Here is a 23,891-nt window from a genome sequence, read left to right as displayed (position 1 = left end):
CAGATGCAAGAGTTATCAGAAATCAACCAAGATACTTCCCTGGTAAAGTGGATCTTAGTGGGGTAGCCCTTCATCCAGCAGTGGACTGAAAATGGCTGATTAAAGAAAAACAAAGAGAATTCCCCTATGACATCTTGACCTAACCCAAAAGAATTATCTGCATAGACATCAATCCCTGTCAGTGACTCTTTCACTACCAGGGGTCACAGTCAGCTCAATTAGACCATCATGGTTGGTGGAGCAATGGGGTTTTTTGTACAAGTCCCCTCTTAATCTCATCCTGGAACTCACATGCAAAAGAGAGACAGTCAACTGGAATTAGTTTTGGAATGATAGACCACCTACATTTAAGGCCAGGTGCAAATATGATGGCAACGCTACTTCCTGACTCTCCTTTGTTTTATGCTGAACTGAATACCCAGTTGGAGACAACTGTGCCAGCACAGGCTTTGTAGAGTCATCCAAACAGGTTTCAGTCAGAGGCCTCATCCTTTATTCGTCATGGTTGTTTGGAACTTTATTAGCCATATAGACAATGTATATGGTCTTGCAGTATGGACCGACAAGCCTGATCCCGATCATCTGATGCCCACATTCCTGAGAGAAAACTGCAGGCAAAACCAGTGGACCAAAATTGCACATTTCAACCCAGGCTCATTATGCTTAAAACTTGATACTATCATGCCTGGTCTTCCTCTGCCAACCACAAAAAAAGGGTTCTGAGATCTAAAGGACTCAACTCTTTTTAAGCAGTCTCTTCCCCCACCTCCCTCCGAGACCTCTCTACCCGTAGCACATAGTCATTCATGACTCTTGGCCATCCTAAGGAATATGAGTAGAATTTTTTTTAATGGACCTAATATTTAAAAAAATGCAAATATATACATAAAAATGTTCTTTCTTTCTTTCTTTCTTTCTTTCTTTCTTTCTTTCTTTCTTTCTTTCTTTCTTTCTTTCTTTCTTCCTTCCTTCCTTCTAGCAATGCTGCCTTTTTCTAGGCCCGAGATTAGAGATTATAATTTTGCAATGGCAAGTATGTTCTCATAAACACAAATTGCTGCTGCTCATGTTAAGGGTCTAGCTTGCAATGGGAGGAGCAACCTCATCTCCCACTGTGCAAAAATATTTAAAACATCGGAATTGCCATATGGAACAGACCAATGGTCCATCTCATCTACTATCCTGTTTCTGACAGTGGTCAATGCCAGATGCTTCTGAGAAAAAGCATAAAACCTCATAATGCACATAACTGTGTATTACTATACCATGAGGGGATATTTCTTCCTGTACCCAGCTTGTGATCAGTTTATGCTCTGGAACATGAGAATTGATATCCCTTTTACTTCTTAACATAACTAGTGTAACTGAAAAATCCATTTTTCTCCTATAAAACAACTTTCTGTTGCAATGCTACTTGGCAGGCATGCAGGGTATTCAAAATATTTGTTTGCTACATTTTCAATAGAGGCCAGAATTGCCATTTAAGAGACCAGTAGGTGAAAAGGTATTCCAAGAAATGCTCAAGGTGCCCTTCAGAGTATGACTAAGAGATTCTCTTTGAGTCCCTTGTTTTTGTTTATCAAGAAGAGAGTATTTGAGCTGTTTTCAGATACAACCACTAGTTTCACCAGCACCCTTTCACCACTTTAAGATTTAAGCTACCTTCATTGCAAGATGCTTGTCCTATCTGTTTAGCTAGTGCTATGATGAGATTTCAAAGACTGCTGCTGTAATCAATTCTTTTTTGTTTGTATGGGTCTTTGTTGAAAATCAGGGGCTCTCTGCCTTGCTATAAGAAGTTCAAAACAGCTGCAAACACTTTGCCATTACCATTATGCACTCTTGCAAAGACAATATCCAGATTTGTAGTCTAGTCCTGTCACTACTAAGTGTTTGTCCTTTGGTTTATCTGCTCCTATAGCATCTGAAACAGTAAACTGTTCCATGTTCAAAGATACAGGGTTGGATTATTCTCCGCAGTACCCTCCCCTTTACATGACTCTAACAGTGCAAAGGGGCCATAAATTCAGTGTAATTTACTCCCACTTCAAAGTCCCTTAACATTGCTGTGGCAATGTTAAGAGGCACTAGTGCAAATCAAATTCAGGCTTTTGGACTTCAGGCATGACTTGAGTCAGGGCTGCTAAATCTACACTTTGGTTTTCTGTGCTTGCTCCTCCATGGCATCTACTAATGCCAGTGTGATGGACATATCCCACCTTGTGTCCTATTTTGAGGGGCAAAAGTGGCACTACTCTACTCAAACTGTGTCCACAGTTTATAATCCCAAGCTCCTGTCATGTCACTAGAGTTACTGGGTGATTCTACTAAACTGATAAGCAGTGAAGTAGTTAACAATCCTGATAATAAAAGTGACATCTTTAGGCTGTAGAGTTAGCCTATTTTGATGAAAAGGGGCAGGCACCCATCTGCACAAAAGCAGAGGTATGAGAGGGGGCATTGTTTGACCTTCATTTCCAGTTCCTATATATATCAGTTCATATTTGGAATTAGATCCCTTTGGAATAAACATAAGGGCTAGAAAAAATATTTTTAAAATTAAAGTTTAAATTATGCAGAAACTCATGCATCTACCAAGGGAGAGATCCAGTAAAGACACCACTCTGATCCAGCTCAATCAATCACTGTCTCTATTTGCATGCTAGGACAGACAGTGAATAACGTTTTTCTTTTAGAGATCCTCAGAGCCCTGAAAATTCCACTTCCCACTTTCTTTTCCCTGCAAAACCTTTTCCTGCTGGCAGATGAAGGCTGGGCGTTTTTATTTCCACAGAGTGCCTGATGTTATCCAGCACTTCCTTTGATCAGAAGGGATTTCAAAGAGTTTCCTCTCTCCAAGTGCCTATGTTGCCTTCAACACATCTGTCTATCTATCTATCTGGTCAGCTTTCACCATGGCATCTCAGTGCGACATCTAGCATCTGACACATTGCCAACATCTTGTGGCTGGAGAACCTGAGTCTGAGCTCAGGGGTCAAATTTGCTGCCACAACACTAAGATTGGTGGCTTACACTTTTCCTGCACTGTTCTACATTGATAGTGGCAGGATACAGAGATACTTCTTGCTCTGGTGACAAGTTCATTTGCATCCTTATTTTTTCTTTAGTCCATTGATCACAGCCTGAGCCAACATGGATAGAACCCATATATACCACAGTAACAACCTTTGCTAAGGCATTTACTATGTTGGCAATATCTGTCACAAAGAAACCAACTTTAATCTGGTTGTCAGAATCCTGTGTAATGTATGTAGCCCTTTTTCCTGGGTCCAACACATGAAAAGAGCTGAGATTTGAACAAGAGTGAAAGCAGTGGCAGGATTACTAAAATGAAATGAGCATCAAAGTGCTGACATTGATAGACAAGAGGACGAAGAATGTATGCTCATCCATATATCTGAGATAATGATAAAATATCCAGACCTGAGGTGGTTTGATGAAATTTTCAACCCCCTTTCTGAGGCACACTCACACATCCTAGGTAGCAGTCCATGTCTTTGCTGAAATGTGATAACAAGTTGGCAGGTAGTTAAGGAAATCATGCATTTCTACATTGGAGTGTGGCTGTAGATCAGAATCCATCATGCAAGGGTATTGGGGTACACTACATATTTTAGCAAGAACAACAGAAAATTATGTCATCAGATAGTGTATTATGAAAATGTGGCTACCATAACCAGTTGTTTGCTGTACCTCTTTCCCCTGGTCTATATCCTTTAGATTTTGAGATCTCAGCACGTTATAGGTGCTACTATAAATAAATAATTAATGATCAATCCTCCCAATCAGATGTATTGTTGCTGCATAAAAAGATATGATGATAGATATTTCGGACCAAATTTTCATGCATGCGTATGACTCTACATGCAATTTTGTGCCCACAACAATGAAGTCCCAGCTAAAGATAGGCTCAGTATGTTGACCTTCTTTCTTTATGTGGATGCTGCTCTAACAGGTACATTGGAACAAAGCATTTTAATCTGTATGCATGTGACATTTAGGTTCCAAAGTGGAGCTTTGAACACCATGAGATTCCTAATTCAAGCTCATCTGTACCTAATAGTATCATCTTCACAAAACACTTATTTCAAATAGGCCATTTTAAAATACTGTCTGTCTTATTTGCTGCAGGTAGTCAAGCAGTCCTAATATCTAATGAAGGCATCTCACCAAATCTCACTATCTGCTTTAAAATATTTTATAGAAAGGGAACATAAACATCTGTAAGACATGAACATTATTCTATTATTTACCTCCCTTTTAAATGTAGTGTCTTATTCTGAGCACAGCAAAGTAATCCACCTGCTTTTCCATTTTAAAAAAATATATAATTTGCAAAATTCAGAAGCTGCATCTATGCCAGGTACTGTATTATCCCCCTGAAGAGAGAACAGATTGGAAATTTAAATAAATAGATGGCAGTTGTAGTAGCATGAACTAACTGGGGACGCATCTTCTGCAAGATTCAGGTAACATCAAGCTTGTCAATCTCAGCACTTGCACATAGTTAGAAGTATAAACAATATTTAATTGCTTGCAAAATAGGATATTTTACTGAGAAGAAATCCACTCTATTTTCATGATAACTCCATACTTCAAGCTAGACTTTTAAGCCTCGCAGAAGTGGTGCGGTTAGCCAAAGGGGGAACCTAATGAAGTTTAATGTAGTAGAGACCAAAATTAATGCATCAGAAAGGAAGTCAGTTCCGAGCTCCTTCTAATGAAACTGCAGAGTGCCTAATGTAGTTGCTACTGAAATAATGTTGAGGCATTTTTTGCATCCTATTCTTAATTATTATATTCCATACAAAGACATATAATAGACAGGTTTCAGCATTTTTATATCAAATCTGTTCACTCACCATTCCTGTGTTTATTTCAGCGTTTTTCCCTTCCTTGTTCCAGATGCCATTGGCATCTGTTGTGAAACATACATCTAGCTAGATTTAGGGGTGACCAGCAGGAGCTGTTGTGAGAGCAATGTTGCCTTTTGATAATGAAATTTAGGGTTCACTCAGGTATCAATGCCTGGGTAACCCAATTCCCTGGATGCTCTACTCAGTACACCTAAAATAAATACATTTACTATTAAGTGTGTTCTGGGTGTGGTCCTGACTCACATAATCCATATTCCATCAATGTGAATTTTAAAATGTTAATATAACATAGCTGATTAAATGCACAGCACTGCCAAATTACTCAATTATAACTGACTCGGAAATTGCAGTTCACGGATCTAAAAGTTTGTAGTACGACTTTGAGAAATAAGGAGGAAACTCAATAATCTCATAATTACATTTTATTGGAAATAATAGCATCAGCAGAACAAGATAATGAATTACTGTGTGTAACACAGAACACCCACCTATGGAAGGATCCTCTGTGATTTGAATTTGGAAGAGATTGATTAGACAATTTGGAATGATTACAGTTGGGATATCTTTTAGTAAGTACATTTTAAAATTTTTAGTTTCAGCCACAATATGTTGTTATGTAAAAAGTTTCCTGGATATAATATATAGTTAAGATTATTTAGGAAAAGCTAAGATAGATGATTAATCATTCTTTAAAGTAACCCTTTGGCACTGTGAATTGGATTCCCTGATGCCAATTTATTATGCAATGCCATAGGGTTTAAAATGCACTTAATTCCAAAAGGACCAGCCAGATGTGTGAAGTATGACAGTTATATACGGTATATGGGCAGAAAAAAACAAGAGTTTAGTAAACTTACGACTTAGGTTTCTAAATCAGTGGCATACATTGTCTGCAGGAGAGGAGCTTAAGCCAAGAGGAAAATGGGGCATCAATCAGGCACCAAACGCGGTGTATGATGGGAAGTAAATTATTTCTGGTGCACAGAGGATGAGGATTGAGTCTGTTGATGAATAGGGTTATTAAACCTCTACCCTAGCCTAACTCACCTGCATAAATCATTTATTTTGACTTTTTTTTATATGGGCTTCAACTATTACATTTTAGAAATATAAATTACAGGTAAATAAATGACCAAGATAACATAACACATCAATGGCAAACCAAGCAAATAAACATGAAGCATACCTCCCTTCCCCATCCGGCCCGTTTGGCACATTAAGGCAGACCCCAGTGCTGTCTAAGTTATTGGCAGGGTCTTCGGCAGCCTCAGAGCAGCCCAGACTCAGGACAACAAGCTGGATGCCATAGCCCCTTTCCCCTGGGTGCAAGTCCTGTGGTGTGTGTGTTAGAGGTGCAGTATAGGTTCTCACCCTAGAATATTAGGGTTGGAAGAGACCTCAGGAGATCATCTAGTCCAATCCCCTGCTCAAAACGGGACCAACACCAACTAAAACATCCCAGCCAGGGCTTTGTCAAGCCAGGCCATAAAAACCTCTAAGGATGGAGATTCCATCACCTCCCTAGGTAACCTATTCCAGTGCTTCACCACCCTCCTAATATCCAACCCAGACCTCCCCCATTGCAACTTAAGACCATTGCTTCTTGTTCTGTAATCTGCCACTACTGAGAACAGCCGAGCTCCATCCTTTTTGGAACCCCGCTTCAGGTAGTTGAAGGCTGTTATCAAATCCCCCATCACTCTCCTCTTCTGCAGACTAAATAATCCCAGTTCCCTCAGCCTCTCCTTCTAAGTCATGTGCCCCAACCCCCTAATCATTTGCATTGCTCTCCGCTGGACTCTCTCCAATTTGTCCACATCCCTTCTGTAGTGGGGAGACCATAACTGGATGCAATACTCCACGTGTGGCCTCACCAGTGCCGAATAGAGGGGAATAATCACTTCCCTCGATCTGCTGGCAATGCTCCTACTAATACAGCTCAATATGCCGTTGGCCTTCTTGGCAACAAGGGCACACTGCTGACTCATATCCAGTTTCTCGTCCACTGTAATCCCCAGGTCCTTTTCTGCAGAACTGCTGCCTAGCCAGTCGGTACCCAGTCTGTAGCAGTGCATAGGATTCTTCCATCCTAAGTGCAGGACTTTGCACTTGTCCTTGTTAAACCTCAATAGATTTCTTTTGGCTCAATCCTCCAATTGGTCTAGGTCACTCTGGACCCTATCCCTACCCTTCAGCATATCTACCCCTCCCCCCAGCTTAGTGTCATCTGCGAACTTGCTGAGAATACAGTACTATAAACAGGGCCATCCCTAGCTATTTTGGGGCCCTATGCAAACCCCCCACAGGGAGGAGGGGGATCCTGACCTCCATGGGAGGGGCTGGCCCCAGGCCTTCACGGGGAGGGCGGGTGGGGCTGGCTTTGGGGACAGTGGGGAACCACCCCCCAGTGCTCACCAGTGGCGCGGCTGGGGCCGGGCCGCTGAACTTTCCGCCGCTGGTGAGTGCAGGCTCGGCCCTGCTTCAGTCCTCGAGGGAGTGAGGGCGGGGCTGGGGTGGAGCAGGGGCGGGAAGAGGCGGAGCAGGGGCAGAGGCCATGGGGAAGAAGCGGAGCAAGGGCTGGAGCAGCACGCAGCTATGCAGGGCACCAGGAAATTTGGTGCCCCAAATTATGTTTATAATTATAATTATTATTTCCTAGTTAATGAAGTAGACTGTCCCCCAAAGTTCAGTCTGTTGCAGAGGTGACTGTTTTTCAAGAGTCAGGATCCAAGTATTAATGAAAGCACCCCAGGGGGTTTTCTCAGTGAATGGATCCAGAGTGCCTTTCCCTACATTCTGTTATATTGAAACAACTCTTTGTTTCTATACACAGGCAGTATAAACCCCTGCGTTCTTATAGAGCTTCTCTTCTACCTTTAAGTGGTTTCGATTGTTTGTCCTTGTCTCTGATGGCTTCCATTGACTGTTCTGGAATACGTCAAGAGAGACAATCAACTCTTGCATTATCTCGCCAGCTGACTAAGGAGGGGTGTCAATTCCCTCTTGCTTAAATAAAAAGAAGAACAGGAGGACTTGTGGCACCTTAGAGACTAACAAATTTATTAGAGTATAAGCTTTCGTGGACTACAGCCCACTTCTTCGGATGCATATAGAATGGAACATATATTGAGGAGATATATATACACACATACAGAGAGCATAAACAGGTGGGAGTTGTCTTACCACCTCTGAGAGGCCAATTAATTAAGAGAAAAAAAAAAAAAACTTTTGAAGTGATAATCAAGCTAGCCCAGTACAGACAGTTAGATAACAAGTGTGAGAATACTTACAAGGGGAGATAGATTCAATGTTTGTAATGGCTCAGCCATTCCCAGTCCTTATTCAAACCGGATTTGATTGTGTCTAGTTTGCATATCAATTCTAGCTCAGCAGTTTCTCGTTGGAGTCTGTTTTTGAAGTTTTTCTGTTGTAATATAGCCACCCGCAGGTCTGTCACTGAATGACCAGACAGGTTAAAGTGTTCTCCCACTGGTTTTTTTTTCTCTTAATTAATTGGCCTCTCAGAGGTGGTAAGACAACTCCCACCTGTTTATGCTCTCTGTATGTGTGTATATATATCTCCTCAATATATGTTCCATTCTATATGCATCCGAAGAAGTGGGCTGTAGTCCACGAAAGCTTATGCTCTAATAAATTTGTTAGTCTCTAAGGTGCCACAAGTCCTCCTGTTCTTCTTTTTGCGGATACAGACTAACACGGCTGCTACTCTGAAACCTTGCTTAAATAGTTCATCATCAAGAAACATTACGTCCTGGTGATTAATTTCTATTCCAATTCCGTTATTCCATAAATATTGTCCATATTTACATCTCACACTGATTATGAGTCTTGACAAAGTCATGAGTTTTCTTAGATACATTACATGTTACTCTTACGGATAAATATCCTGTAAGATGTGTTTAGTGTAGTGAGTTTGTCAAGTCTGACGAGAGAGCTGTTTGCAAAGAACAGGGGATCCACTGCCAATGGGTGTCTGTATCACAGCCTCTCGTATTCTACTTTGAGGCAACCCCAGCAGTAGCTGGTGGAGGTTTATGGGTTGTTTAGAGCTGATCAAAAAATAGAAGACAGGTTTAAAAATGTTCATCAACAATTATCAGAGGGGTAGCCGTGTTAGTCTGAATCTGTAAAAAGCAACAGAGGGTCCTGTGGCACCTTTAAGACTAACAGAAGTATTGGGAGCATAAGCTTTCGTGGGTAAGAACCTTGCATCTGAAGAAGTGAGGTTCTTACCCACGAAAGCTTATGCTCCCAATACTTCTGTTAGTCTTAAAGGTGCCACAGGACCCTCTGTTGCTTTTTACATCAACAATTGTTTCTCATTTTTCATATAAATATTGCTTGTGGAAATTTTCTAGTCAGCTCTGGGGAATCATTTTCCTTTCTTTATTTTTCCTATCATCTTGCTTTTGAGCTAGGATATAAGTGCCAACTATTTTCACCTGACATAAAAAGAATTTTAAAATATCTTATCTCTGGAGACATGAATGATAGTGTCCAGAAAAAGACACCTAAACATTTCTAGCAATAGACACCAGGCTAGCTGTCATCAGAAGACTGATAGCATTTAAAAGATACACATCACTACTTTCAATACAACTAAAAGCCCAGCAGTCTGTGCATAAGTACCGTGTAGGTTTGTGTAATTGATGTACTGTCGTCAGAGGCATAATTTGTCTAAATGCACTTTAACTTTGGAGACTGCATTTAAGTGCAAGAAAATACTTCAATATATGGTACATTTTAATGGAATGATTATATAAAGAAACATACCTAAGAGCATGTATTTAAACAGTGCTCTGTATTTTTATTGCTGTACCTCTGAGGTGATACCTGTGAACAGAATTAGTTTCTGTCTAAACGAATGGCTTTAAAAAGACTGCAACCCAAACCCTGTTTAAATTAGATTCTCTTGTTTTTGTGTTCTCTGGTAGAGAAAACTTTCTACTGAATAAGAATTTATATCAGGTATTGAAAGGTGGTTCTCCAAGTGAACTGGGGATTGCTCAGAAAGAGTTACACTGTGTTCTGGATGAAGAAAATTAATTATATTAGAGTTGCAATTTGTCAGTAACTGGGTAGTGGAATCATGGATTTAAAAAGTTAGGAGTGAAGATGAAATTAGGAATTTTTGAACCCGTAACTAATATCAGAGGGGTAGCCGTGTTAGTCTGGATCTGTAAAAAGCAACAGAGGGTCCTGTGACACCTTTAAGACTAATAGATGTATTGGAACATAAGCTTTCGTGGGTGAATACCCACTTCATCAGACGCATGTGACATGCATGTGACATGCGTCTGACGAAGTGGGCATTCACCCACAAAAGCTTATGCTCCAATACATCTGTTGGTCTTAAAGGTGCCACAGGACCCTCTGTTATTATTAACTAAAGTAGTTCTGCTGTGAATTTATTACCCTCTAGCATTTATTAAATTAGGCCTTGGCTACACTTAGCAGCTAGTTCGACGGCTGGAAATCGAAGTTCTGGGTTCGACTTATCGCGTCTAGTCTGGACGCGATAAGTCGAACCCGGAAGTGCTTGCCGTCGACTGCGGTACTCCAGCTCGGCGAGAGGAGTACCGCGGAGTCGACGGGGGAGCCTGCCTGCCGAGTGTGGACCAAGGTAAGTTCGAACTAAGGTACTTCGACTTCAGCTACGTTATTCACGTAGCTGAAGTTGCGTACCTTAGTTCGAATTAGGGGGGTAGTGTAGACCAAGCCTTATTAGAAAAATATATCTCCTAATTATGTAACTAGTAAAGTTTCTGAGGTTTAATACTGAAGATTTATTTTCTATTTGTGAAGAACCATCAGTTAGCAGGCCCCTACAGCTCATTGGGATCAGGGTATTTTAAAATAGGTTTTCAGTAAATATACAGTTGAGGGAGCAGGGCAGTTAATGGGTTGAAACTGTTTGACAGAAAGATGGTATGTTTATGAACATCTTGTATGGCCCCCAACTGTGCTTAATAAAAACAAAAGAGTGGTGTTTTCATTTATTGTAGGCTCAATAGCAAAATGGCATGCGCTGGCATGCTGCGCAGAGATTAAAGCAAGAGAGCAAACGGGAAAATAGTTCTGCAAAAGTGCTTTTTAAAAAATGCTTCTCAACTAAATATGTTTTGTTCAGTTCTGTTGACTGTTTATTCAGAAATCATACAGGGATTAGGCAGCTGATGTGCACCATTTCTCTTAATTTTTCTGTCTGTTTTCTTAACCTAAAAAGGATAAGATAATTTATTCTAAATGCTACTTTAGTATTGGGTCTTTCCTGAATGCTAAATTATAAGGGGTAAGATATGCTGATACCTACAAGGAAAAAAGAGAAGAATCTATTCAACTCTATATACCTTATGTTCAACATCAGCTGAATTTCCAGAGTTAAAAAGCTAGTATTGTCCACAAAATCACCTAGCTTCATGACGTTCCTTTATTGTGAAATCGGATTTTAAGACTATGCATGTTAACGTTTACAGAAATGATTACAGGCTATTCTCTATTGACTATATCGTAACTTCAAATAAACCCTATGCTGTAGGGGCGAAATCGTTGTTCTGTTGAAATCACCAGCAAAACTCCCATTGATTTCAATAGGTTCAGGATTTCATCCTAGCTCAGAGGTCCTCAACTCAGTGGTTTCTGAGCTGAATTGAGGCTATCTCAGAATTCTATAAAGAGCTCTTTTAAGGTCTATATGTCTGGTGAGCTTCACTCATGAGAGTGAACTAAGTGCTGGCAGGTACATGTATGTGTATCACAGGTAGAACTGGTAGGTGGCCCCTGCATCCAAGAGTGGGACAGAGAAAGAGGAGACCCCCCATTTCTTTCCTTCTCAATGGCCACAAGATAAGTGAAAGAGAATGAGGGCATGATCATGTGTGGATGCAAAGTCACAACACACACACAACGCAATGAAAAAATAGGACATTGTGATGCTTTTATTTTGTGGATTTCTGAGAGTCTCTCAAATGCAAAAAGTCTATCCAGCTGGTAGCAATTGAATCCAGCTGTTGTAAGTGACTGCATGGTTCAGTGAATAGGGGGCTGAACTAAGAGTCCAGAGACCTGGGGTCTATTCCTTAATCTGCCACCGACCTGTTGCATGACCACAAGCAACTCATTGAACCTTTCTGGGTCTTATATCGTTATTTGTGATCTAGAATAAACAGTCCTGTACAACATATAAGAATTATTATTACTTATTTTATTATTTCTTACAGATAGATTGTATTACCTTACAAAACAATTAAAAAAACTTGCCAGATCTCTCCACATCATTGGCTGGTTTTAACATTTTCACATATTCATTTGAAATGGCATTGGGCGAAACCTCTGCTTCCTTCCCCCCAGAACAGTAGTCATTTATGCAGCAGGGGAGAAATACTAATCATTTAAAATATATGAAGGAAGTAAACACCAAGCATCGGGATGAATTATTCAGTAAATGGACAAAATCAGAAAAAAATATAACATGTAGGCTGAATTGTAAGGAAGTTTTATTTCACAGTTTAATGGACCTCACTGTAAGACTCTCTTGAGGAAGATGTGGAAGAATCATCCCAGGAGATCTTCAATAAAAAAAAGTATTAGATGAAGTACTAGAAAATATACTGTAGGGTGAAATTTTGCACTGGAAGGATTAGTGAGTAAGATGGCCTAGTAGATATTTCCCAACTCTAATTTGCATCCCAATTCTTCTACTTTTACTGATGGTGAGTAGCACTCTTGCTAGTCTCCTTGAAGTCACTGAGAAGCCTTGTATGAATAAATTAATCATTTTAAGTAATGATGACAGATTCAGGCCTTTTATCATTATAATATTTGGGTTGGTCTGGTTTGGTTGTTGAGTTTTTATTTTATACAACCTCACAAAAACATAAGAATGACCATACTAGGTCAGACCAATGGTCCATCTACCCTAGTATCCTGTCTTCTGACAGTAGTCAGGGCCAGATGCTTCAAAGGGAATGAAAAGAACAGGGCCACTATCAAGTGATCCATTCTCTGTTGTCCAGACTCAGGATCTGACAGTCAGAGGATCTAAATGTCTATTCCAGTAATAGGTGCAAGTAGAGGAACTAAGTGTAGTGGGGGTCTGTGTCACTGGAAGATTTTGAGTGGATTTATTGATCTACAGATCTAGGCCCTGTGTTTTGACAAGATACACAGAATTTTTACTGTAGAAGAATGTATTATTATTTGCCCAGCTCGAGGTCTTTGGGAATATGTACAAACCTTTAAATGCACAATACTAAAGGCCAATCAATGTGGACACAAAATGCAGGTGCTCCCTGACGTAACGGAAACATCACACTATAGCCTTCCACATTAAATCCCTTACACCGTTTAATACATCTAGCACCTCACACACACACTTCCCATTTCTTTAGTGAATGTGAAAATTCAGGCCCCCCCTTTTTTTTTTCAAGGAAAAGAACTATTATAATCACTAGAAGACAGGCTTTGGATGAAAATTTATGGAGTTTCATATGATAGCATCAGCTCCCCAGATCTGATGGAACAATAGACCCAAAAGTGTAACCCAATATGATACAGTGTAAGCACAATTGATGAGCATTTTAATGTGGCATAGCGCAGAAATTGTATCGTTCCTGGGATATTTATATCTGTAATTTAAAACCTGTGGTTTGACTGTTCTAGATGACAGCAAATTTTCAGAGGCCATCACAGTGCTGCTTACCTGGATTGAGCGAGGCGAGGTGAATCGTCGCTCCGCAAATCAATTCTATTCAATGGTGCAGTCAGCAAATAGCCACGTTCGCCGACTTATGAATGAGAAAGCCACTCATGAACAAGAAATGGAACAAGCCAAGGAGAGTTTTAAAAATGCCTTAACAGGGATCCTCACTCAATGTAAGTAACTCTTTTTGTCCAGTGTTGTTGTTGTGATTGTGGTAGTGGTGGTGTGTTTTGTGTGTTTGGGGGTAAGTAGTTATGATAAAGTCACATTCTACTTCATATCCTATTTCATACGCTATAGCAATTTGGAGGAACAAGGACCATTCCTAAGAGCTTATTTCTCAAGGTGAGCAAAGTTTCAGTAGTTTTTCCATTAATAGACTGAGACATACTATAAGATCCATAATGTTTCAGGAAACTGACCAGACAAAAGTATCCCCAGTATGGAACAGAGAAAGATCATGCTTTACCTGGAGTGCAATGATCTCTTATCTGTGAGTTGAAGAGATAAGGAATTTTAGTTATCTTTTATACCTACAGAATAGAGGCTAGGTAAAAATAAGTTATAGAAATGATCCCCTTTCAGGAGGCTTATAAATAGTGTGCCAACGCCACCCCCACAGCAAAAGAACTCTCTGTACCGCTGTTGGCAGCAGAAGTGCTCCGTTAATCTTCTGCCAGCATTTATTTGGCAGGTAAAGTGTCTAAAATATTTAGTGCTGGCAATTTTTCCCTGTACAGAAATATAATTAAGCAACTCACCTTAATGGGGTTCCCTCATAAAACAATAATCAGGATAATTGCCTAGGGCCCTTTAAAACAATTGTACTTCATTTATGCGGGATTTTCATATGTATAATGCATCCCCACAATCTTCGTTTTTATTCATTCAGTCCATCTGCACCCAATCCGCATGGAAAAAGGCTAGATTCCAATTACCCCAAGTTCCTCAAATAATGGATCTAATTATAGTCACAAAGATGCATCCTGCTTAAGCATACAAGAAAAAAAATTAAGAAAATTTTTCAGTCTGAGACCAATATGCATGTTGCACTTTTGTGTCTTAATTATGCCTTTGCTATTTACATACACATTAACTATATGAACCATAAACACTGTGGGATCATGCTAAAAGACGGAGTTATTATCTGAGGACGTGTGCAGTGGGTGAGTTTTCAAGATCAGTTAATACCCATGGTAGTTTGGATAGGCAGGTCATTTTACATCTCAGTAACTGAAAAATAATGTGTGAGAAACGGAAAGTGAGCACCACCATGGCCATGTTGTTCTGTTCATACCAGGTTTCCAAAACTTTCATGTACAACAGCTGGTTCTAGTATTTAAAAATGTCTTCTTCAGCAGGGTTAAAAAATCACCTAGTGTCAGCAGTCTGGACCTTAGTTAAATCCATCTAAATAATTTTGTTAATCGTCAACTATTGTGGAACATCTGTCCCTGGGAAAATTGAGAGCCTTGTAGTTTCAGGCTATGTCTACACTACAAACTTTGGTCGATACAAATTATATCGATATAAAGCCCCCGCAATTAGTATATCACTTGTGTGCATGCATATTTGGCTCCTAGTGTTGGCAGTGCATGTACTCACCAGCAGTGCTTATATCAATGCACAGTGCATTGCACCATAGGTAGGTATCCCAGTGTGTAACTCGCCCCTCCCCCCCGCCCCCATCATTCAGCTCACTGTCTTTTTGGGGAAGTTTTGGCTATGCATGGTGGCATAGAAACGGGTCGTAAAGGGGTGACTGGGAGCAAGAAGTCAACTTCCCAGTGTGCAACTGTCTCCATCCCATAATATCATCCATATCCCATAATTTCCGTTCCTCTTTTCAAAATCCCCAAAACCCATGCAGCCCTCCTCGCTGTCCACCATCTCTGACAGAAGCATGGAGCCTGCACAGCTCTGCACTATTGTGGTAAGCGTTGCAAGCACAGAACACACAATCCTCTGGTAGTTGCAGAACCCGAAAAGAACCAAATCAACAGGAAACATGACAGTTTTTGGAGGACAGATTGCTGTGGGACATAGCAAGAATCAGCTCAAGGTTGGTGGTGGTGGAGCAGCTGCCGATGGTGAAGTGTCGCTTATGGTCCTGAGAAATGAGCACTGACTGATGGGATCATGCCATAGTGCAGGCTTGAGACGACAAGCAGTGGCTGCAGAGCTTTCAGCTGCACAAGGACACATCCCTGGATCTATGTGCTGAGCTTGCCCTGACCCTCCAGCTCAGGGACAATGAAATGAGAGCTGCACTGACAGTGGAGAAGTGAGTCACGATCGCACTGTGGAAACTTGCAAAGCCAGATTGCTGCCAGTCAGCAGGGAATCATTTCGGAAAACCCACTGTGGGAGCTGTCATCAAGTGTGCAGGGCCATTAATCACCTCTTGTTATGCAAGAGTGTGACTCTCAGCAATGTGCAGGACATAGTGGCTCGATTTGCAGCAGTATGGTTCCTGAGCTGCGTTGGAGCAATAGATGCCATACCGATCCCTATTTTGGCAGACCACCTTGCCAGAGCGTGACATCAACAGAAAGGACTAATTTTTTATGGTTATGCAAACATTGGTGGATCACTGGGGATGCTTCACTAGCTTCACTGTGGGCTGGTCAGGGAAGGTGCATGCCACACACATCTTTAAGAACAAAGGGCTGTTCAGAAAGCTACAAGCAGGGACTTTCTTTGCTGACTGGTAGATTACCACTGGTGATGTTGAAATGCCAACAGTGATCCTGGGGGACCCAGCCTACCCCCAGTTCCCCTGAAGCTATACACTGGCCACCTCGACAGCACCAAGGAGAGATTCAACTAGCAGCTCAGCAGTTGCAGAATGATAGTTGAATGTGCTTTTGGTAGATTGAAGGGACATTGATGTTGTTTACTCACAAGATTGGATCTCAGTGAGAAAAATATCCCACTGTTATAGCTGCCTTCTGTGTCCTGCATAATATCTGTGAACCAAAGAGGGAAAACATTTCCACTGGGGTTGAGTGCAGAGGTGGAGTGGCTGTCTGCTGAGTTGGAAGAGCCAGATATAAGTGCTATTAAAAGAGCTTAACACGGAGCTATATGGCTCAGGGAGGCTTTGAAAGAGTAGTTTAACAGTGAGACACAGTAATGCTCTACCTGTCCCTGCTGGTTTTGGCCTGTTAAGAACTGTGTGGTGCTGGTGTACCTGTATGAATGTAACACTGTCATTGCACCTATTCATTTTGTTTGTTACGGATCCTATGAGTTGTGTCACACTGTACAGTAACCAGTAAGTGGGTGCTCTCAGAACCGCTAGGCACTCTGCAGCATATGTCGTGAACTAATAAAGATGAATTATGTTCCAAACAATCAGTGAAAAGAAAAATCTGTGCAATTTTAAAGCAAATACACTGAAAACTTAATAAATGAATAGAACAGAACTTTACAAGGGGAAAGAACATTCATGTACATTTTAGCTACATACTCCAACTGTGGCTTTCACAGGTCAGTGTATGTGAAGCTTTGGTAGTCTTTAATGTCCCCCCAGGTGGAGAGGTAGGCAGCAGCCCCTGATGACATAAGGAATGTTTGGGGGGTGGTGCTGCAATCGAGTTCTCCATGAACTGCAGAGGGGGTAAAGCCCTGGATTGTTGAATCTGTAGGTCCACAAGAGTCTGCGGGATCTGTGTTTGCTGCCAGAGAAGCCTCATTACCTGCTGGTGCATCTTCCTCTCCTTTTCCTGCTGGGACTTCTGGGCCTTTCTCCTCTGCACTCTTTCCTTCTCTAGGCTGTTTGCAATGTTCACCTTCCAGGCCCTGTGCTCAGGGTCTGATGCAGCACTGGCTTGCAGGATTTCATTGAACATGTCAGCCTGAGTCCTCTTCTTTCTCCTCCCTATCTGGCTCAGGCGTTCGGCAGGTGTGGAGGAGGAACCCCTCAAGGTCACAATGACAGCAACTGCAGATAAAACACACAGAGGTACCATTGTCAGAATAGTCACAACAGAAAGCAAAAGATTCAGAACTCCCCTTCCCTTCCCTTCCTCCCCTAATGTTTTCAACAACACATGCTAATTGGCTCTTTTGCTTGGGATTACTGGTGCATGGCACCACTCACAGCACCAGCCACAGTGAGTATGACTCCTGAGGGTAACACAGAGAGCACAGCTGCTGTTGGCGTCCCGGAGCCACCTAGGCCTATATGTTGCTATCTTGTGTACTGACTGCAATGGTGCCTGCTGAAGTTATCACTGACTGGCACGGGAAAGTGCCCTACTGTGGATGAAGAAATAAGACTTCCGTCCCTAGAAACCTTTGGGAGAGGATTGAAGAATGCCTTCATGAAAGTTTCATCGAGATCTCTCAGGAGCAATGAAAAGCAGATCGCAACTCTACCTCTCTTTGTTGTACCTTACCTCTTCTAGTACGAGTAAATTAATGAAAAGTCATGAGCTGCATCCTGTTAAGTTAGGGACTCCTAACGTCATCACTGTGAGAAATACATTTACACGCTTATTCGATGATCCTTCCCCTTCACTGGGCTCGACTGCCAGGACTGACTGGACTGTGGTGGAGTCCCAAACAAGTCCTGGCTTGCGACATAGCTGGGCCCTAGTCACATGTCTCTCATCCTCCTCCACCTCCTTCTCATCCTCACTGTTCAAGTCAGGGGGCTGTGGGTTGGGCTCCTCAGAGGTATCCATGATGATCTGCAGGGTCATGGGGGGTCTCTGCCGAACATGGCAAGCAGCTCTTTTTAAAAGCAGCAGGTCTGAGGCTTGGCACTGGATCGACTGTTGGCCTCCCTGGCCTTGTGGTATGCCTGCTGAAGTTCCTTCACTTTCACATGGCACTGCTGCTGGTCCCTGTCATACCCTTCTCCTGCATCCCCCATGAAATCTGCTCGTAGACGTCAATGTTTCTATGGCTGGTCCATAGCTGTGTCTGCGTAGCCTCTTCTCCCCAAAGGCTCAGGAGATCCAATATCTCCTGTCTACTCGAAGCCAGAGCACTTCTGAAGTATGTAGCCGGTATGGTCAGCTGGGCAGTTGCACACAATAATGGAGAGCTGTAGGTGTACTTGCCATCCTGGACAATCAGGAAAAGGCATTTCAAAAATTCACGGGGCCGCTTGGCAGTGGAGTTCACAATTGTGACCAGAGTGGTCAGTGTTGGGCACTGTGACAGCTGCTGGAGGACTGTTAGGGTGAATATGGGTAATGCAGTGTCTAGACTTGTGCTGTATCAACCTCTACATCAACCATGGCTCAACGCCACTTGGGGAGGTAACATTGCTATGTCGATGTAGTGGGTGTTTACATCAGTGGGAGACAAATTTAAGTGCAGACACATGGTCGACGCAAGGTGGTTTATGTTGACCTAACTTTGTAGTGTATATCAGGCCTCAGGTAAGACTTATATTACTGTCTGGTTAGTTCCTGCCATGTACAGAATTGTGATGTTTCCTTAAAAGCAAAATTGGCCTTGGTGCAGGTAAATTTTTCAAAGCATGAGGCTTACACAAGCCTGACAAACTCTCAGCAGTACCCGGAAGGAAGGTAGCCCCTGGCCGGTCTGTCATGTGGGGGCAAGGACACTGAAAAGACATATTTGGCTAAAGGTGTCACAATCCATGTATGTTTATAAATACCAAATTTATGAGCTTTCCAGATGCTCCAAGTTGTTGTTTTATCAATGTTGTAAATATGCCCCATTAATTTCATTAACATGTCTTCTTAAAATTCTCTGCAAACTCTTTATGAACAGATGGACAAAGTTTCACATTTCACATATATATAGTAAGCCCAAGAGTATAAAACAAGGAATTGTGAAACAGGCTTCTCCTTTCAAGAATCTTGCATATCTCATAGTTGATTTAAGGAATATTCTCTGTCTTGTTTACATCATTCCCATGCACATAAAATTATGCATGTATGCCATATCAGCATAACACTCTTTGTAAACAAAAATCTGAAATTAAACTTGATACCATCAAGTAGCATAGCTATCCAGAATAGGTGTGCTGTCTAGTAAGTTATGTGGAGCCAGTGAGATTCTAAAATACAATAGCTTACACTAGTGTAATACTGTAGTGTTATGGACAATTGATATCAGCATTACAGTACTTGTAAGAAGGGTATGCTGCACAATCTTCCTGACAAGAGAAATGTAAAGGAAGAACCTGAGAGGTTATTTAAAAGTACCAAAATAGTAAGGAAAAATGAGTAGTAAAAGTAGTGGAGAAGAATTGTGTTAAGGAAATGGGGTTTAAGTGTATTTGTCTCAAACATATACAAAGTGCATGTTGGTCTCAATGTAAAATACTTTCTTATTAACAAGGACTAGTGCAATCAGAACATTTTAGCTTATGGCCCAGCCACCAAAGAACTACAGGTAGTGAAATCTCTGCCGCAAGTTTCTGACTGCAGGTATTTGAAAGATTAGCAAGAGGATTACACCTAAACATTTGGGTCATGTGTTCAACACATACATTAATTGCTTGACCCGATGCTTATGGCAGGGTAATCAGCAAAATAGAGTGTATTATAGCTGTCACACCACCAATTTACTGGTCATGTTAAAGTTCTACAGATAATCTTAGTCTCTTTATTAGAGAGACAAGGTGGGTGAGGTAATATCTTTTATTGGACCGACTTCTGTTGGTGAGAGACAAGCTTTCAAGATACACAGAGTTCTTATTCAGGTCTGGGAAAGGTAATAAGGGACGATTCAAGTAGGTGTAGCCTCTTAACAGCCCTGTAGTCATAGGACAAAAATGGGGGTTTAGTGGGTTACAGATTGTTGTAATAAGTGTTAGCAATATGTGTTCTTCATGGGGATTTCTTCTCAGGAAGCATGCTACTTATATGGAGTTCACAACCTCTTGTGTCCACCTACCATGAGGTTGTATATACCCGGCACTCCTTCCCTGACCTTCCACACTCTCACCATTCATCCCTTCCCCAAAACACACGTTCCCCAAGAGGCCTATAAACCCTCATACTCATGCTAAAGCAATGTTAGCACTATAGGTCATAGAAAATTAGGGTGACCAGATATCCTGATAAAATCGGGACTGTCCCGATATTTAACCCTTTGTCCCGCGTCCCGATCAATGTACGATTGGGACGCCATTTGTCCCGATATTCAGATAAGGAGGTGAGTGGGAGGGAGGTGCTGACTCCGTGGGTGCTCCAGGGTTGGAGCACCCATGGGGAAAAACTGCAGCCAAGCTCCCTCCTCCTCGCCTTCTTCTCTCCCCCACGCCCCCCAGCACACCGCGTCCCTGCTCCTCTCCCCCTCCAGCATTTCCCTCTGCCTAACAGCTGTTTGGCAATGCTTAGCGCTTTCCAGGAGGGAGGGGGGAGGAGCGGGGATGCGGCACGCTCAGGGGAGGAGGTGGAGAAGAGGCAGGGCAGAGGCGGGGACAAAGCCAGTGTCATTCTCCCTCCTGTTGGCATAGAGCATCTTCACCATACACGCTACTGTGGCACAGCTGCATTGGTGCAGCTGCACCAATGTAGCGCTTCTAGTGTAGACTAGCCACTAGAGTAGAAAAGATTTGACTAGGGACAACTATCTGGCTACATGGAAAAGTTTCTCTGCATGGATACATCATAATCAGTCTCACAAAGTCTCTCCAAGCATCCTGATCATTTTAGATTAGCTCCTGTCTGTAAAGGAATATGGTGTTTCAATCAGCACATTATGAATCCACCTTGCAGCCCTTAGAGCCTTCCTCCCTCCAATAGATGGGTGCTCTGTCTTTATCCACCCTACTATAAACACGATTTATGAAGGGCCTCATCAAGGCTTTCCCACTAGTCATTAAGCCAACACCACTATGGGCTCTTAACCTCCTGCTGTCAAAACTTACTAGACCTCTATTTGAACCCTTAGTGACATGTTCGATGTTCCACCTATCTATGAAGGTGGCATTTCTAGTGGCCATCCTGTTGGCCGGGAGGGTCAGCAAACTGGGAGCCCTCATGGTAGACCCTCCATGTACAGTATTTCAAAAGGACAAGGTATCCCTCCACTTTCACCCTAAATATCTCTGCAAGGTTGCCTCCAAAATTCACCTTAACCAGTATATTCATTAACCTGTCTTTTTTCCAAACTCCTATGCTTCTCCTGAAGAGAAGAGATTTCACTCGCTTGACATCAGGTGTGCATTGGCCTTTTACCTACAAAGAACCAGACCCATTAGAGTCTCCAAAACGCTTCATCGCGATAGCAGAGAGATCCCATGCTCAAGCTATATCCCCTCAAAGGATTTCTAAGTGGGTTTCTGGCTGCATTATCAAGTTCTACAAGCTAGCTCACATCCCGCCTGGTGATGGTATAACAGCCTACTCCATGAGAGCACAGGCTGCCATGGTAGCATCTCTGCAGGAAGTCCCGATACTGGGTATTTGCAGAGCAGTCACCTGGAGCTCCATACACATATTCACTATGCATTACGTGTTTGTTCAGGCTTCAGCTGTAGATGCAGTGGTGGGATTGGCAATGCTGCATGCATCTGTGTTGCTGGCTTCCTCGTAACCACCTCCAGTCTGAGCACCGCTTGCCAATCACCCACATGTGGAATACACAAAGAGATCAGCACTCAAAGAAGAAATGGAGGTTACTTACTGTAACTGTAAGTTCTTCAAGATGGGTGATCCTTATCTAAATTACCCGCCCTCTGTCCCCTCCGCTTCGAATCTGGTTGGATTCACGGTAAAGAGAGGAACTGAGGGGCCGTCAAATTGCACTGCCTCTTATAGCCTGTCTCAGGAGCATGAGGAGATCTACTGTGCATGCGTGGACCACCGGACACCGGTTGTTAAAATCTCTGGACTTGGCACATAGTGCATATGCATATACATGTGTGGAATACAGATAGGGCCCACACATCTCAAAGAACTTCCAGTCACAGTAACTAACCTCCATTTACACCCCATCCCCTGATTTTGTTCTGTGCATTTTGATCATATCTGGAGAAATGGTCCATATAATCTAGAGGCAGAAATGACCTATTAATCTTCTAGTCACTCTCTCCATCTTGTTACCAATGCAAGATTATTTCTTACAATGTATTTTCTACTCTGTTGTCCACCCTATGGGGGTCCCACCACTTCTTTTGAGATACTGTTCAACTGCCCAATAGCTTCCTATTTGCTCATTTTGTCTTTATGATGTATAATGAGAGACTGAAAGGTGGGTTTTTTTGGCGGGGGTGGGGGGGGGTCATGTAGTTTTTTTACCTTAGAAATATCATGAATGTCAGCTTTGATCTTCCCTGGCCATTCCCAGGGACCTTCTGTATATCTCAAAGGATTTATATTGTTAGTGCTCTCACATTTTAATGAATGGGAATTGAATGCCCTTTCTCGAGGAAATAATGGTGTTAACAAAGACGCATTGTAAACAGTCTGGCTAAAATTCCTTTCCCCTCTCAATTGCTCAAAGTTTACTCCCTTGTGATATGATTTCTTCAGTTCTGAAGTCATGAGAGTCTTCCCAGCTAGACAGGACTTGAATTTCTAATGTAAAAATCTAAGCAAAAAACCCCCCAACCAAAAATAAATAAAATAAAATCCTTCCCGGCCTTCTTCATGCATAATAAAAAGGGAATGGACCTTGGTTTTGTTTTGTCCCTTTTTCAGGTTACCTTTAAAATGTGCTCCATTATTTTTCCTGGACAGAAGTGAGACTCGTGTTGGTGGTTACCGGGATCACTTACCTTCTTACCTGTTTTTTTAATATCAGCACTGTAATTGCTTTCCCCCACAATCCATTAACTCCATAGTATGTTCCATGACTTTTCAGAAATACAGTCAGTTCCACTACAGGTACAATAGGTTTGCTAGTTAAGTGTCTTAGCATCCAGGATGTAGATCATCCAGACTTTCTTCTAAATATTCATACTTTCCTAGTATTCCCCTAATTGCTTTCTATTGGTAGCTGTTTTTAAAAAGGTTTTCCTTAATTGTCCAGTCTTCTTTATTCCTTTTGCTAAAGACTAATTAAAAAATTGGAGTTAGCTGTTTTAGTAATTTTTCAAGCCATCATTAAGTTCTTCAAGGCAGGGATGGTCTCATATGAAGTGTTTGTATAGTGCCTAGCACAATGGGGCCTAGTGTCCTTAGGTGCTAACAGAATACAAATAAAAAAAATTAATCATTAATATAATTATACTCTGGTACTTCTTGTTCCTTTTATATATTTATAAAAGACCTTTATGATCCATTCAGCCCCTTTGGCTAGCATATTAATTCAGCATATTGTTTGTTTGGTTT

General features: G+C 41.8%; 1 protein-coding gene across 22 annotated transcripts in view; it reads left to right on the top strand.

Annotated features, from left to right (window-relative positions):
• Positions 1-23,891, top strand: part of ENOX1 (ecto-NOX disulfide-thiol exchanger 1) — a 485,482-nt gene that overhangs the window by 352,232 nt on the left and 109,359 nt on the right. For all 22 annotated transcript variants that reach the window (XR_010597786.1, XR_006173209.2, XM_042845284.2 and 19 more), the window contains one exon: positions 13,581-13,793. Coding sequence is in view for 20 of the 22 variants with exons in the window: in XM_042845284.2 (XP_042701218.2) it covers positions 13,581-13,793 (213 nt within the window). In the remaining 2 variants the exon portion in view is untranslated. The remainder of the gene's footprint in view (positions 1-13,580; positions 13,794-23,891) is intronic.

This window comes from Chrysemys picta, chromosome 1 (assembly GCF_011386835.1).
Source record: "Chrysemys picta bellii isolate R12L10 chromosome 1, ASM1138683v2, whole genome shotgun sequence".
Classification (NCBI taxonomy): Eukaryota; Metazoa; Chordata; order Testudines; family Emydidae; genus Chrysemys; species Chrysemys picta.
This window is presented reverse-complemented; position numbering and strand designations above follow the sequence as displayed.